This window comes from Pholcus phalangioides, unplaced genomic scaffold (genome assembly GCF_987345545.1).
Source record: "Pholcus phalangioides strain wild (caught in Gottingen) unplaced genomic scaffold, Ppha-v1.0 ptg000039l_1, whole genome shotgun sequence".
In the NCBI taxonomy this organism is placed as follows: domain Eukaryota; kingdom Metazoa; phylum Arthropoda; class Arachnida; order Araneae; family Pholcidae; genus Pholcus; species Pholcus phalangioides.
In genome coordinates, this window is record NW_028301625.1 from 29,091,306 (window position 1) to 29,107,827 (window position 16,522).

Genomic DNA, 16,522 nt, shown 5'->3' on the forward strand with positions numbered 1-16,522 from the left:
TGATGGACTCGCATCGCGGAGACCCGGGTTCGAGCCCCACCATCGCCACAGTGGTGGTCGGCTGAAGTTGGTTTCCTGTGGTTCCCAACTTCGAGGCGCAAATGCGAGCTGATCTCCCCATTAAAAAGTCTCGCCACAGAGAGCAACAGGCCTACAAACAGTACAAATATTCAGTCACTACACATCACTCACTTCACGTCTGAGATATAGATGGCAGCACTGAAAAATCATACACAACACTAGATACGCATTCAGACTGTTAAGTACACACACTTACACACTTCCGGCTCAACTCACTAGGTAGTGGATTGCCTATGGCGATAGACCTGAGTTGTGCTCGGTTTGAAAAAAAAAAAAAAAAGTCGTTATAGCACCAGAATTTTGCAAAATAAATGGTGGCGTTAAATCAGGGTTTGAATGTATGTTTTCACCGATTTGGGAATTCTCATTGACGAGTGGCTTAGGTTTTCTGAACATTGTTCAGCAGTGGTCAAAAAAGTGTATAGAATGCTTGGTTTCATTTTCAAAAAGTTCTCTTCGCATTCTCTTAAAGTAATTTTTCTGCTTTTCCGAGGCTTAGTTCGCCCTGGACTGGAGTATGCTGCAAGGTTTTGGAGACCATACCTACAAAGGGACATAGACTTGGTTGAAGGGGTGCAGAGAAGTGCTACGCGTGTCCTTATTGGCACACGAGGCTTGAGTTATGAAGAGAGACTTAATTTTTTGAATATGTTTACATTGGATGAATGCAGGTGTCAGGGAGATATGATCGAAGTGTTCAAAATTTTCAACGGGATGGATCATGAATTATTAGTACAACGTCAATGGACTGCTTTTACAAGGGTACACTAGTATTGATTGGTAAGAGACAATGTGAGGTTATGGTGTCGCAGGGGGAATTTTTCTCTAATAGGGTTGTTAATAAATGGAATAGCTTACCCCTGGAAGTAGTAAATTCTAACACAATTGATACGTTTAAAAAGAAATACGATAAATATGTTGGGGTAAATCGAGAAGCTATCCGTACTTAGAAATCGACAACCATAAGTATTCTTTATGGGCATTGTATAATATTTCATCATGTATATATGTTGTTTGTAATTGCATTTTTAATTGGGTTGCTGTATTTTTGAAATATATGGCATACATATTTGTTATGGGCATCTTTTTCTCAGCCACCTTGTTGGGCATTTTGCCTGTTGTGGCGTTGTATTCAGGGCTGCAACTGGGGGGGCAGCCGGGTTTGGTGCCCCAGGCGCTGAACCAGAAGTGGCGCTGTATTCACCTTTTAACTGCTTCCTCTAAATGCAAGAGGCGCCAAAATTCCGGCTTGCCCCAGGTGACAAATTATATAGTTGCGGCCCTGGTTGTATTTGTCTGCAATAGATGGGCTGTAAAAGGAAGGAATATTTGTGAGAAAAAAAAACAAACGCAAACTGATGAGCAGATTTTTCCCCACAGTGCAATTTTTCCCTGGAAAGAAAAGAGAAAAATAATTCTGGATACCTGAAAATAAGGACAAAAGAGAGAAATTTCAAAACTGTATGAGAATGATCGAAATGACATAAAAGCGTGAGCCCATGTCCTCATAAATGAGGATGTCTGGTAACCCTACTCACAACTAAGTATTCTAAATTTTATTCATAAATAAGTAAAATCCAATTAGAAATAACTTACAATAAATATTAAGAACCCAGTAATCTTCCAAGATGCTACCATTCAACATAGGATTAGAAGCTCGACAAGATAATATTCTTCCTTGATCTTCAATGCTTGGTATAAATGACAGTGTGCTAGCAGATACACTGTTGAATGATGTATTTTTAGCATCAAAAAGATGTTTGCTTCCAAGCCACCAAGTAAGAACAGCTGCAGGCTGTGATCCTCTTGACTGGCAAATTAGATGCACTTCACGGCCAGCAGAAAGAGGGCGCTGAAGCGAAGTGATATGTACATCTATCGGTCTTACTAAAAAGACATGGAAATATGTATGACTGAAGATTGTATTTAAATCAAATGCAATTTTACAAAATGTCCAAAGGTTTTTTATTCCATTTGTGCATTTTTTATTTTGATTGCAAAGTGTCTATCCACTTTGAACGGATGCTACATTTCAGACTGACCCAAACATATATATTTCATCATATATATATATATATATATATATATATATATATATATTGTGAAGATATGACACTTCACCATTATTCTACTCTGGCAGTTCCCAACCTGTGCTCTGCGGTGGAATTACAGCTCTAGGAAAATAAAATAAATCAGTAAATTTAGAGATTAAAGTTAAAAATAATGCAAATTCCCAACTTTACAGGAAGAGCAGCAAAAAAAAAAAAAAAAAAAAAGACATCCCATTGAATAATACACAAAAGGGGTGTCATTTTTTTCCTCTATATAAAATATAAAGCAGATCGTTATTTATACAATGCTGTTGGCCTTGTAGGCCTATACAAGAGAATGCAGTTGAATGTGACATAGATAATGTTTGATATTGTAAAAAAACTAGTGATAGTGGGAGAGTCGACAATAGAGGTGGGGAGTTTGTTCCATTTACCAATGGCATGAGGAAAGAAGCTGTATTTAAAGCAGTCAGTGGAAGCAAAACTAGGTTTTATTTTATGGGGATGGTCGAGTCTATTAGAGATGGAGGATAGTTTGGCCAGAATACCAGAAGTATCAAAGAGATGTTGCCAATTTTTTCCTCCAAAAGCTGTAATAGGTGAGATATGATGTTCTCAGTCTAAAACTGTCAAAAAGTAATTTTCGAAAAAAATTGATGTATGAGGTTTTCATTATAAAGTGACAATATGTGTTCATTAATTTTTGGCCAATTTTTACGAAATTCTGCACATATACTAAAAACGTAGCAACTGGAATGATAGCTACTTTAAACTTTTTTTAAACTATGCATATGTCAGAATTTATCAAAAAACAGTAGAACAATTTTTTCCCTATTTGCAACGAAAATTTGCAAAGGAAAGCTGTTTTATTCTTCCACAAAAATAAAGAAGGAAGAAAATGTATTTTGAGGACTGAATTTCACAAAAATTTCAAGGATCACGTGAAAATGTCTTTTGAACATACCTTTCTTCATACCTTTAGAATTACTATATAGTGTCTTCTATCAATTGAATATTTTGATGTTTTATGTTGATTCCCTATTCTCCAAAAGAAAATTATTGCCATGACCAGGGCTGTCTTAACACGTGGGCTCACTTGGACACAGCTCGAGGAAACCTCAAGAGAAGAAAGGGCTTCACAAGAATGAGATCTGGTTGAAATTTTTTAGATTTTGCCAGGTAGGGCTTCAAAAAAATCATTTGACCAGGGGGCCCATGATATTCTTAAGACAGCCCCGGCAGTGACTGTAATGATTCAACTCTTGTATATATATTCTGGGTTTAAAATACATTTTACTTTTGATTTTATGTCCGTTTCAAAACCTAAATACAGTAATAAGTAATAACCGAATTACAATACCCAAGTAGCGTGAATTCAGAGTTACGAGATTTTCTGTGAAAAGTGCACATTTCTGAAATTTAAGCATACTTTCAGAATTATCACTGAGATAGTGGAGATTAATATGTGATAATGAAGTAAAATTTTTTATTAAATCAGAACACCATATATATATATATATATATATATAATGAAATTATATATACGCTGATTTAAGAGAGTGTGTGTCTACAATATATGAAAATGAAAACTTTGCCATGATTTAAAAAGGGAATCCCAAGGTTTGTATGGTATCTGCCATGTTTACAGAGAAATTCACAGTTTTATAATTGAAGTCCAATTTTATTGCCAGTCTTTGAAAACAAAATTAGTCTAATGTGATGGATGCTCTTTGATGTCAATGCACTTGGTCTGCAAATCCCAATTAATTTCAACCCACTGATGAAATTTTTTTTTTTTGCCTCCAACTGCATGCAGCTCTCATTTGCAGTCTTTTTCAAGGACTGGATTGAAGTCATATGGCAAGTTAAATTTATGAAGCCATAGAATAAATAGTACCAAAGTTGTACAGCACATAGTAAGGAGGAAGACAGGTGTTCTTTTCCAAAATTTTGGTCCCTATTAACTGATATTTATATGTATGGGTATGCGAAATTGTATCCCGACTTACATGAAATCGACTCATGCTGCTATTGTTGGTCCTACCTATCATGTAACTTTGCGTATTACTGCACTCAAAAATGAATTTTATATTGTGCCTAAGGACTCTCTCACATGAACTCAAATAATTATAATACAGATAATACTTACAATACAGATCTACACTGACTGATGTTTCTGATGGCTTTGTAATGTTTGGCAAAGCAGCTTGACATGTAAAGGCAGCCATATAATCATTTCGATGTAAATTGGACACAATAAGCTCATTTCGAACAATACCTTCTGGCATCGTTATAAAGGTATCATCAAGTAGATAGGGGCCTTTCCACCAAGTGACAACTGAAGGAGCATCTATATATACATAAAAAAAGAATGAATAAAACATTTAAAAATTTATTCAAATGATGATAGTTTGACATGTTTGGCCCACTTACAAAACAAATCAAATGAGCTATGAAAATATTTGTTATATGCAAACTGTGTTGTATCCATACAGGCTTGAAAAGAGATTATAAACATTATGTGCTTGTAGCTTTTTTTTACTAATATGAAAATTTTCAAACAAGTAAAAATTTATATAAATGATAAAACATGAGGGCTTAAAACACACACACACACACACTTTAATTGAAATATTTTGTAACAGAAAATATATTTTGTGTAAGGTCCTTTGAGTAGGAAGGGGAAATCACTGAGGGTGTTTAAAGTGAACTTCGACTATCTGATTCAGTTAGATGGTGATTGTTAGAATTGAAAATGACAACCGATCTCATGTGGGCATTTATTTAGTTTTTAGTGAGCAGAAGAAATTAATAATAAAGAGAGACAAAATACAATATATATCGCTTATGGGCTTCAATACCAGCACCATGGGTGGTGATACGGGGGGAAATGCCCCCCCCCCAGCGTCAAAGGTGAAGTTGACTGATCTAATGTATATACGTATATATGAATTGACATCATCATCATCATCGTGCCCCCCAGAAATAATGACCGTGCCCCCCCCCCCCCAGATTTCCAAGTCTATCTCCACCTATGACCAGCACAACTAAAAAAACTGATGCATTGACAAACTATACACTGACACTTCTGTCATTTGACAATTGTCACTTCTGTTATTTGACGGTTAAATATTGAAAATACAGTAAAATACAGTATTTAAAATACAGTAAAACCTCTCTTTTGCGGACTCCGGTGGGACAAAAAAATTGTCAGCAAAAGAGGGGTGACTGTTAATCAGGGGTTTGAAATGCATATTTTTATTATACAAGGAAAAATTATTATTTGGCCGTAAAAAAATAGTAACGGCATCCAAGGGATGTTCATTAAGAAGGATTTTACTGCAGCAAGTATTGAGTTGTGCCAGTACTGAAGCCCAAGAGAGATATAAGGCCCCCAGATCTGGCCTGCTTTTGCATTGTTCTGCAATGAGTCCTCGGCCAACTGGAAATATGTTCTGTGGTAAAAATTCCCATAATAGGGTTTTCTACACTTTTCTTAAAATTCTTCCAGATTGTTCGGCAGTAGCACTGATTGTTCTGTGACATACATTGCAGATTTTGACATATGCTGCTTTAGGGGATCTGGTATTAATATTTGCAACAACTGCAAGAGGTTTGTGAGCCAGCTACCAGCTACACTTTGAAATTTCTCATGAAATCAAATTGCATATTCATGTTTTAGTAAAATTTTATCAGCAATAAAAAATAGAAATGATTCAACCTGCCTCCATCAGTTTCACAAACCAGAGATAAATGAGATCCTTCATTAATCGGGCCTATTACATCTGGAACTGTCTTCCCATCTTCATCTTTTATTACAATACTTGCTACAAAAAAAGGAAAGATATGTAAATACAGTGAAACCTCTGTTTAAGGGACACTTTGAATAAGTGAAAACTTCTATAAAAAGGGACAGATGTCCTGATCTGTGTCTATTTGCATAGGAATTTATTTACCTTTCAATAAGGGAAACCTCTGTTTCAAGGACAAAAAGACTGGTCCCGTGGGTGTTCCTTATTCAAAGAGACACTGATCAGGACATCTGTCCCTTAAATAGTTCTTAAATAAATAGGGTTCTTTAAAAATGGAAGTTTCACAGTATTACCATTTTTCTATTATCACTGAAATTACTTGTCCTTCAATTGTTGCAACTTAATTTATAAATGAAACCTATTTTAAATTTAACATCAATATTCACTTAAAATTATGCAACAATCTATATAAAATTTTATTTAGATGTTTATAATCTGGCAATTACATAAATGTTTGTGTAAAACTTTAGAAGTAAAAATAACTGAAGGAAAAAAAAGTTCTAAATTGAATTACATAAGTAGAGGAGACTGTTGTCTCTACTGTTGGAGCAAAGTAAACCTTGAAACACTTGAAATAGTTTTAACAGTGTTGCATTTTTGCTGATGGTTTTGGGGTGCAAGAAATTAAAAATGCATAACCTTACTACTGAGTGCTATTTCAGCTCTAAGTCTGTGACCTTAACAGAGATCTTGCAAATACGCTAAATTTAGTTAAAAATTGTGTGTGTTTTGTTTTTGCTGTATTTCTTCTCAACCTTGCAAGTTTAGTGAATCATACGTATTAATATATGATGCTTAATTACATTTATGTGATTGCATAATTACAATTTATACCTGATAGTTCATACCAAATACTCAATTGTACCAAGCACTATGAACAAAGTTGTTATTTTTCATAAATGTTGGAATATCATGCACCTTGGAACAGTATGAAGCTTGAAATTGCCCTAGTGTACCTTGGACTTTCAACTTTTACCAACTTTTAAATCTTCTCCTTTTGCTCTTTTTTTTTTGTTTTTTAATTTATTTTATATTTTAGTTCTATACTTCTCTCTTACAAGCATAGGCATACACAGAATTTTCTCAAGGAGGGGGGAAGTTCAATTTTTTTTCTTCTCAAGGAGGGGTTTAAGTTTTTTCCTGCAAAATAACACTATAATCTCCGCTTTGGGGGTTAGAACCCTAAAACTCCCCTTTGCGTACGCCAATGCTTACAAGAATTTCAGCTACACCTATTTCTTCTCTTCCATTCACACATAGTTAGGTATCTTCTTCAGAAATTTTTGGAAAAAAAGGTATTGTGCACTATGAGTTCAACAAAAACGTTTACTAAGCAAATTTGAAATTAATTTCCTTAGACAGAGAGGTTAGAAAATATTTTATCACCCATCAGTGCCAGACAGAGCAAATGCTGATATCATGGATGTTGTATCTCTAGTGCTATCAACTTTCATCAAAGGAACCGACAGAGAACTAAAGATGTAAGAACATACTATTTTCATTTTTACAAGTATAATATAAAGAATAATTTATGCATTTAATTTATATAAATATGTTTCTATCTCCATTATTGTTATTTTTATATTATTATGTATAAATAATCTTATGTGGTCATTGAGAAATGAAATTTTCGGGATGTTATGCCGAAACTAATATTTGGAAAGAAAAGTGATTTGTCTCCTCCGGGAGGAGATCACTTTCTTTCCAAATATCAGTTCTGGCATAACATTCAGAAAATTCAATTTCTCAGCATATTTTGGGCCAAAAAAATACCATCTCTTAATACATATGTGCCATTATTTATATATTTTACATTAATATATATATATGATCACCTGTATTAAAAATACTGTTTTTTTTCCCAGTTACATTTGTATCTTTTTTCCTTTGAAATTTTACCTTGTTTCAAGGCACAATACCCATGTTGTACCTTGGAACATTTTAGCCTTCTCTAAAAATCCATATTTCATTATTACAGTACTGAAGATAGGTAATTTAAATTTTATATGATGTTTCATTCAGTATACAGATACTAAAAATGAATTTAGTGACAAATTTTACAGTAAAACTGCCTAAGAAAAAAGTTTGAAAAATAGTGTTCCAAGGTATAACAGTCTCCTCTACTATATGAATGTGAAGTAGAGTGGGAGAGAAATAACTCACCTGAGATAACTGGAGTGAATAAGTAAACGATAAATACTTCTACTCCCCGCCATCCAGCCACTTTTATCATGAAGCAAAGTTTGGATTAACGAGCATCTGTTCATAGAACTCATGCAGTTAAAATTCAAAACAATCATTCGCTAATTTCAACGCTACTTTGCTTCCCAGCAGCATCTAACTAAAAATGCTCCAGCAACTCTCTCCGTGGTTACCATAGCAACGAACATGGCTCTTTTCTTCCCTTTTTATTCTTCCCCCATCAACCACAGTATTGGAGGATGACTGAGGAAGAATAGATGTATATCGCATATTTTTTCTTTGTCCCTTTTATAAAATTGCATTTTTACGGCCGGTAAGGAATGAAAAACATTCTGTTTTTGCCGGTTATGATACGAATGATTATTCGCAATTAAAAAAAGTAATTCTAGAGTCGTCCACGGGTGAGTGGGATGTAGGCGTGTGGCCAGTGCCGGATTTCCCTTTAGCAGTGGTTCTCAAACTTTTGTCACCCGCGGCTCCCTTATCCAGGGCCGCAACAATGGGGGTGGGAGCACAGGAGCTGACATGAAGAAAACATAGGAAGGGCTGAAAGTTGCTAGTCATCCCGTATATACGGGACTCAAGCGCATACGCAGGTTGCATTGTTTTTCATAAATTATTGGGGGGGGGGAGGGGGACTCGGGCACCTTACAAAATTTATTGGAGGGGATCAGATGATGATGATGACAATTCATATATTTTAGTTTTTAGTTATCGGTCTTATGTTTATAAATATATAAAAATATAAATTTTCTTGAATTTCAACCAAAGAAGCTAGATAAAAATCTTAGTCTCGGGGTCCTTTCAAAAATTAAGGCCCCCATCCAAGGATGTGGGGGCTGCAGATTCACTACCATATGTGTGTGTCTTTTAATAAATCGACGTATTTTTCATCAATGGATTCAATGAAATTTCAAGTTTTGACTTTTCAAAGTATGTAGTTAGCGTAAAATATTATACATAATCAATGCAGTAAAACCCATTTTTACGGTCCCTAATATTTTGCGGCCCGGTGCGATCGCACCCTTTGCAGCTGCCTAATTTCGGCCCTGGGGGGTCGGAAGGCAATCCCCCCACGCCCCCCCCGTATCTCCGCCCATGAATAACACGCGCGCGCACGCACGCACACACAGGACGTGGGTTCGATTCCCAGCGAAGACAGTTGAATTTTCTTTCCTGAATTCTTCGCAGCAGTCAGATGTTGAAACCTTCGTATGATCACCGGAGATAGACATCATCTTCGGATAACTTTTCATCTCGTGGCAATGCTAGCAATTGTGAGCTTTGAGCATATATGCCCACCTCGGAGCCTCTCTCGATGGAAATGTTCATCGCCGGGGAAAGTGTAGGAGGAGGAGAAGGGGGAATCTAAATCCCGAAAAAAAAATTTTGGGAGGGGATCGACAATTTTTCTTCTCATGGTTTTTTAAAATTTTTAAATTCAAAATCAATTCAAATTGTGAAGCTTACATTATATCAAAAGCTAGCAGCAATACCCGGCACACAACACTGCCTGGGTTTTCTTCATATACAGCAATGAGGGCCGGTCCTGAAAATTTTGCTGCTTGGGGGTGAATCATTTTTTGTCGCCTCTAGGATATGACTATCTGAAAAGAGTTTTATTTTTTCGCGTCTACACTAATAGCGGTCATTCAAGTATTACGTCAGCATCGAGGGGGGGGGGGGTTTCGGATTTGCTGATTTTTGATGACAAAGGGGGAGGGGGTTTGAAGGTTGCTTACGTCATCTCAAGTAGTAATTCTAATTTAAGTAGTAATTCTCAAAATTTTGCCACCCGTGGCTCCCTTGCCATGACCACGTTTATCCGTGGCTCCCCAGACTAGGCTAAAAAAATAACCACTTCAAAGCACTAAATGGGTAATCGTGAATGTCATCAGATCGCTGCGATGTCCTTGACAAAGGTTGGCGACGCCCCTGGGAGCCGCAGCGCACACTTTGAGAAACACTGGTCTAATTCCCATAGGGAAGACACAGACAATAAATATAACCCAAAAATTTAAGGTGTTCGTCGGAGACATAGGCGGAGATAGACTTGGAAGTCTGGGGGCACGATGTTGATAATGTCAATTCATATGGACTCCACCTTTGATGCTCGGGAGGGGCAATGTTTCCCCCCCCCCCATGGCGAGAGACCATGGGCGGAGACAAACTTGGAACTAATATTTGGTTGTGGTGATATTATGGGCTGTCAAATTTCAATAGGGGAGTAAGTCGGGTCAAAACAAGCAAAATATAATATTATTTTAAGAAGACCGCTGCAAAAAAATGGCATAAATCTAGCGACTTTTTATGGCATCTTGTTCACAAGAAGAGGAGTCTGTGTTAGGCGATTCAGATAACAGACTGAAGGAAAACATATATAGGTGTACTGCAGTGGCTCTTAAACTTTCCTCACCCGCGCTTTATTGCCCTAGTCAACATTCATCCACGGCTCCCCAGAGCAGCCTAACAAAGACCCACTTCGAAGCAATGAACAGAAACATATGAATATCTCAAGCTCACCACGACACCCCTGACAAAGGTTGGCTAGGAGCCGCGAGGCGCCCTTAGAGAACAACTGGTATGCAAAAACGAGCAGTCAAATCATTTCTGACCCGAAACAGCACCATGCTATACACATAGGCGTAAACTTCTATAGGGCCCATGGGCCCGAGCCCCCCCAACATTTTTGAAGACGCGGCTCAGCCCCCCCAAAAATTCGTATGAATATGGCTTATTCATTTTGCAATGATGAAAAATTTTTTTTTAACCAAAAGTTGTCCTAATTATGAATTAGTTAATGGAAACAATCTGCTCAAAATTTTAGTTCTTTTAAAAAATCTGGATGGTCTTTGGCTTTCTTTTTCCATGACAATACGTTTATCTCATTTCTTCCCTGCCGTTCAATCCCCAATTGCAACCTCCATCAGTTCCAATCCTTACTGCCAGAAGGCACGGCTGAGAGGAAGATTCTTTGAGGTGTTGAGGGGGCTCTTTCTTCTTTGCCTGTGGCAAAAACTGAGTGTCTCTTCTTTTGTTCACTGCGACCGGAGGACGGCCATGGCGCCGACATGAAAATAAGCCCAAAGATGCATGGTGGGGGGGAGGGGGGAAGGTTGAAAATTGGGAAGCAATGATATTGAAACCGAAATAAATTACACTCTATAAATAATAGGTGCCAGAACCTAGAGGCTGAGGCCATTTGAGCACCCCCCCCCCCCGCAATAAATTTTGTAAGGGGACTGAGCCTCCCAGTAATTACTGAAAAAAACCATTGTGCAATGCATTCTCCCTCTCCTTTGTACACGCTTGAGTCCCGTATATGAGGGAGGACCAATAACTTTTTGGCCCCCCCCCCAATGTTTTTTTGAAAAATATTGGGGAAAAAAGCACATTCTAAATGCCCATTCATAACAGATCTTGAGGACCGATGCCGAAACATTTTTCAGGGGGGGGCTCAACCGCCTTACAAAATTTTTTGGGCTCAAATATCCTCCACTCCTAGGTTCCGGTGCCTTTGAGGGGAATCAAATAAATAATAGTAAAATAAAATTAACACACAAAAAAAAAAGAAAATAAGAAATGAATGGAAAATTTCAAAGCCCCCTGAGCCGGGTACCATTGCATTCTAATACTAGGAATATGAAATTTCCTCCTTATAAATCAGGGATTCTCAAACTATCTACGTTAGCAGCACTCTTATATAGAAATTTTAAATACGGTATTTCAATAAATGTTGGAGAGAGGTTAAAAGGTGAAATTTGCGTCCCCCCCCCTCTGGTCCGGCACCCTAGACATTTGACCCCTCCCCCCAGCCCTGTTTCCAGTACTCCAACACTTAGGTAGCCAGGGCCGGAACTAGGGAAGAAGGCAGTTTTCACAGGCGGAATTCTTGTGGGGAGTGCTAATTCTGGGGGGGGGGGGGGTGGAAGAACGAAAAATATCGTTTCGATCGTTTTTTTTAGTGGGGAGAGGGTGAAAAAATTACATACTCTTCCCTCCCTCCACGACTAAAATGATCCTGTCTCCGTTGGACCGGGCTTTTGGACAGATCTTTCGCGAGGACCCCGATTTTTTACAGGGAAGTGCTTGGACCTGTCGTAAGCGTAACTTGTATTAAGTCGTATGTTAAGTGCATTAAGTCGTAACTTGTTTTAAGCCAATGGGATCGAGACTCCCCCCCCCCTCTTATTAATTTCGGAGAGCTGGCTCAATCTTCCCCTCTTCCCCCCCCCCCCCCAAAAAAAAATCGCATGGACACGTTTTCCACACCTAGACTCGGAATAAACACGTCACGTCAGTACAGTGAGTTTCGGCCTTTATACGAAGCTGTGACATGTTAAAAAAAAAGTGGCGATTTTTCCACAAACACTTTTTCCGGCCATTTTACAGGATGCGACCTCTATTTATCGGAAAATACTGTAATTTTTTCTATGTTCCATTGCAAATTAAATTGGGGAATTTTTCTAAAAAGGATGTAGTATTTCTTACTTATGTTATTCAAAAAATTGTGTTTATTTCAAAATGAAGAATTATTCTCAATGTTTTAATAGGGTTCCTCCTTTCCCGATCAATTATTTTTTACGGACGAATTTCTATTTGTCCAGCCGGTGACCGCAAAGAGGGGGTTTTACATACCCTGTTTACGTTCGCAGCACTGTTAGAAATTTTAAATATTTTGCGGCATCACAGTCGATCTCAAGGAGGCATTTCGATGCTTCCCCCCCCCCTTTCCCGACAATAAAATGATCTTCACTCCTAGTTACAGCCCGTCCGTGGCATCTAGTGGCGTGTTTCCCGGGGGGGGGGGGCACTCAGCGAGCTATAAGCACGGCCATGGACTCCCACATACTGGAGAAGGGCTTCTAGCCTGGGATCTTTGGCGGACTTTTAATTCCATGTTTTTTTTTTTTTTTTCATGATAAAGGGGCCGCACCTTCTGCAGCTGACAAAGAGCATTTCAATAGGGTTCAGTTTCGGCTGCTTCAATGCAGGTTTACTGAATACAATCACCATTTCCTAATTAGAAGGACGGGGAGTGTATAGCGTGTCGCTTTTATGTGGGGAATATGTCACCTGGAGGCATCCGTCCATATGGGGACCTCCCTTCTGATCCTGAAAACTACATTCTTCTTGACGCCGCCGGTCAAGGCTTTAAAAGCTTTTGTGCTTAATGGATGGCCATCCGTGAAGGACGCCGACATAGATGATCCTAATTGGAATATAAAGAAATTACGGTGGTGAAGAAAAATCTAGACGAGGTTTGTGATTCTGCAAAATAAGAATAGCTGTGTTTGGAGCCACTTGAAGTAAACTCCTTGTTTTTCCACTGAAACCCCCCTCCCCCACCCCCCACAAATGTTGAGATAGACAGTTCCACAGTATTTTATGGTTTGTGTGGACCACATTCGGTTGTGCACGTACAGTATAAACCTTCTGTTAGTAAAACATGTTGTATTACAAGAAAACGGAAAAGTTCCTCGTGATTCCGCACAGTTTCCTGACAGAAAAAGTAAGCAATATTAAATATAGTTACACATTTTTGATAAATTCCTGCATTTTAAGCATTTTCTTTAATGATAATTTATTCAGAATCTTCAAAAACAATCTAGATTTTGCAGCCCTCTAATACTTATAATCAATAAAGCGTAGTATAAAATAATTTTTTTTCTGTTAGACATATCAATAAATTAATAAAACTTACTATATGTCTTATTTTTTTCAATCATATTTAAAATTTATTTAAGAAAAATTTAAACTCCATTTGGCTTGCACACTTGTAAAAGTGACAATATTTGAATCGAGTTTTTAATAAGAAATTTATGCAACTAAAAAAATTATTATTTTTCTAATTTAAAACCTGATATATGACTCAATATATGAGAGTAAAATAAATCTTAAATAAGTGACATGTAATTTGATTTTGGGGGAAATATACACTGTATCATAAAATATAAATAAATAAATACAGGGCTTGACAAAAATCATTAAAAAATTTAGGCACCAGCCAAATTTTGTAAGAGCCAAGCATGGTTTTTTCACGAGAAAAGTATCTTAAATAATCTTTTTTCAACCTTTCTGGGAATTGATGACCCCTTCCCAGGGCCGCAACTAGATACTTTGTCATCTGGGGCAATTCGGAATTTTGGCGCCCCTTGCATGTAGAAGAAGCAGTTAAAGGGTGAATTCGACTCACATTCTGGTCCAGCGTCCGGAGCACCAGACCTACCTGCTTTCTCTAGTTGTGGCTCTGCTCCTTTCCATGTTGGAAGACAATTATGAAATCGGAAAATTTTGAGCCATCACTAGATTCTGATTTAGCAATCACATATACAAAATTTTAGGCGCGAATACAGATTTTCCAGTCACCATGGTGACCTGGCACTTGGGGTTTGTCCAACCCTGGAATAAATAAAGATGCATATACTGTTCTTAATATATTTTTTGTATATAGTCATTTTCATGACCCCGCCCAGGGGATTTCGGGATTCATGAGATCTGGGGGATCCTGGGAGGATATACTCAGATTTACGGCATGACTAGATCTGAATAAATTGCCTATGGCGATAGACCGGAGTTGTGCTCGTTTCAATGAGAGAGAGAGAATGAAAGTATATTTTTACTTGGACCGTGATCAAACTAGAATGGGGCTCAAGGGCAAAGGCTACGCCCCCAACAATCAAATAAATTTTTGTTAATTAAATGCTTTTGGAAAATTGGCACCAACTCAAAAATTCTCTGGAAGAAATTCCGTGTCCCCCCCCCCCCCAATAGATTGGTTTTCTTGGGTAGCTCATGCTCAGGGGTAGTCCCATTCCAAGGGCGTAGCGAAGAGGAAGACTTGGGGGTCTGGTCCCCTCGTCCGAAATGTGAGAAAATGACCGAAAAAAGGGAAAAAGATGACCAAATCTATTGTTCTATTACTTTGGTCCCCCCTGCCGAACGAAATTTCTGGCTACGCCCTTGTCCCATTCACTTTGGTAACAATACATTAAATGATTGTTATACAGTCGAATATCCTGTTATAACGAAGTCCAAGAAACCGGAGAAAACACTCCGTTATAAAAAAATTTCAGATTGTTTTCATTGTTCCTATGTATACTTATTAGAGGGATTAGAAAACCATTCGTTAAAACGATATTTTCGCTGTAACGGTATTCGTTAAAACGGGATTCGCCTGTAATTAGAGCCCGAATTTTCCACTTAAAAAAAATGGCTAAATATGAACTAAAACTGAGAAAATATGTACTAAAGAACAAATAACCAAGCAATGCATCTTTTCTATTTATCTCGATGCATATTCATTTGCAAAAACATTCTCATGCAAATGATTTCTACATGTATTTTATTTAGGAATTTCTAGTTATTAGTACCGTAGCTGCTCACTAATAGAAAGAAAAAGTTGCTCGAAAACGAAGCAAACTACACGTGCACACAAGTAACAAAACATGAATAATGACAAAAATGGGCGGATTTTTCTCCTGAGGTTTTACTTCTTTTTACTTGAAAAAAAAAGAAATGACAAGCAAATAAAGCACCCGGGCTTCGGGTATGGTCCATTGTAGCTAGAAGGTCCTTGGAGTTGAGCAACCAAACTATTTGAAAATGTCGAATTTCCGATTCGATAGACGATGTTGCCTGATCCATAAATCCATGGAAGTGAGCATGAATGTAATAAGTTCTGACTTTTAATTGCTCAGTTGGTCATCTAAACCGCTTTGATGATACGAAATTCTATGGAAAACGTCTTATACTCTTAGAGAATCAACTGATTTGAGATCAAAAATCAATTTCACATGACTAGAGTTCCGTTCAATCGTTAATATTAGAACGAAATGATCTCAAAGACGTCCCAATGCAGATAAAGCAGCAATTTTCAATAATTTTATGTCCTTACAGAGCGAAACGTGAAAATTCGTTAATAATGAGAACTACGTTACAGCGAAAACATTTCTTGTGGTTGTGAGCTGTTGCTATAACGAACTTTTATTGTATTATGAGCAATATTAATTTGAAAAATTACAAAAATTTAATTAATCTTCCGCACAACTTGAAAATTTGCACTTATTCTGAAAATTCTTCAATTACATACATTTATACACACATTAATGCTAAAAAGAGGTTAATTTATATAAATGCAACAAACAGGACTAATCATAACAAATTTATAAATAGTGCAAAAAAAAAAAGAAAAGAATAAATCAAAAATAAAAAGGTCAATTTCCCGTGACCTTTCATTAAATTAAGTTGTATAATAACCAAGAATGGCCACTGAAGCTGTGCTTTCCAAAGTGTGAAATATCGACCCCTGGGGGAAGGGGTCGATGCAATTGTCCAAAGGGTCGATAGAAGCTATGGGTTTAGTATAGGATCCTA

General features: G+C 37.4%; 1 protein-coding gene across 2 annotated transcripts in view; it reads right to left on the reverse strand.

Annotated features, from left to right (window-relative positions):
* LOC149065799 (neural cell adhesion molecule 1-B-like) overlaps window positions 1-8,644 on the reverse strand; it is a 35,045-nt gene extending 26,401 nt beyond the window's left edge. For both annotated transcript variants that reach the window (XM_089253784.1, XM_089253783.1), the window contains exons 1-4: window positions 8,108-8,644; window positions 5,858-5,959; window positions 4,282-4,482; window positions 1,678-1,968 (exon numbers count right to left, since the gene is read on the reverse strand). In XM_089253784.1, coding sequence (XP_089109910.1) covers window positions 1,678-1,968; window positions 4,282-4,482; window positions 5,858-5,959; window positions 8,108-8,177 — 664 coding nt within the window. In that variant the 5' untranslated portion in view covers window positions 8,178-8,644. The remainder of the gene's footprint in view (window positions 1-1,677; window positions 1,969-4,281; window positions 4,483-5,857; window positions 5,960-8,107) is intronic.
* Between the last annotated feature and the right edge of the window lie 7,878 nt (window positions 8,645-16,522).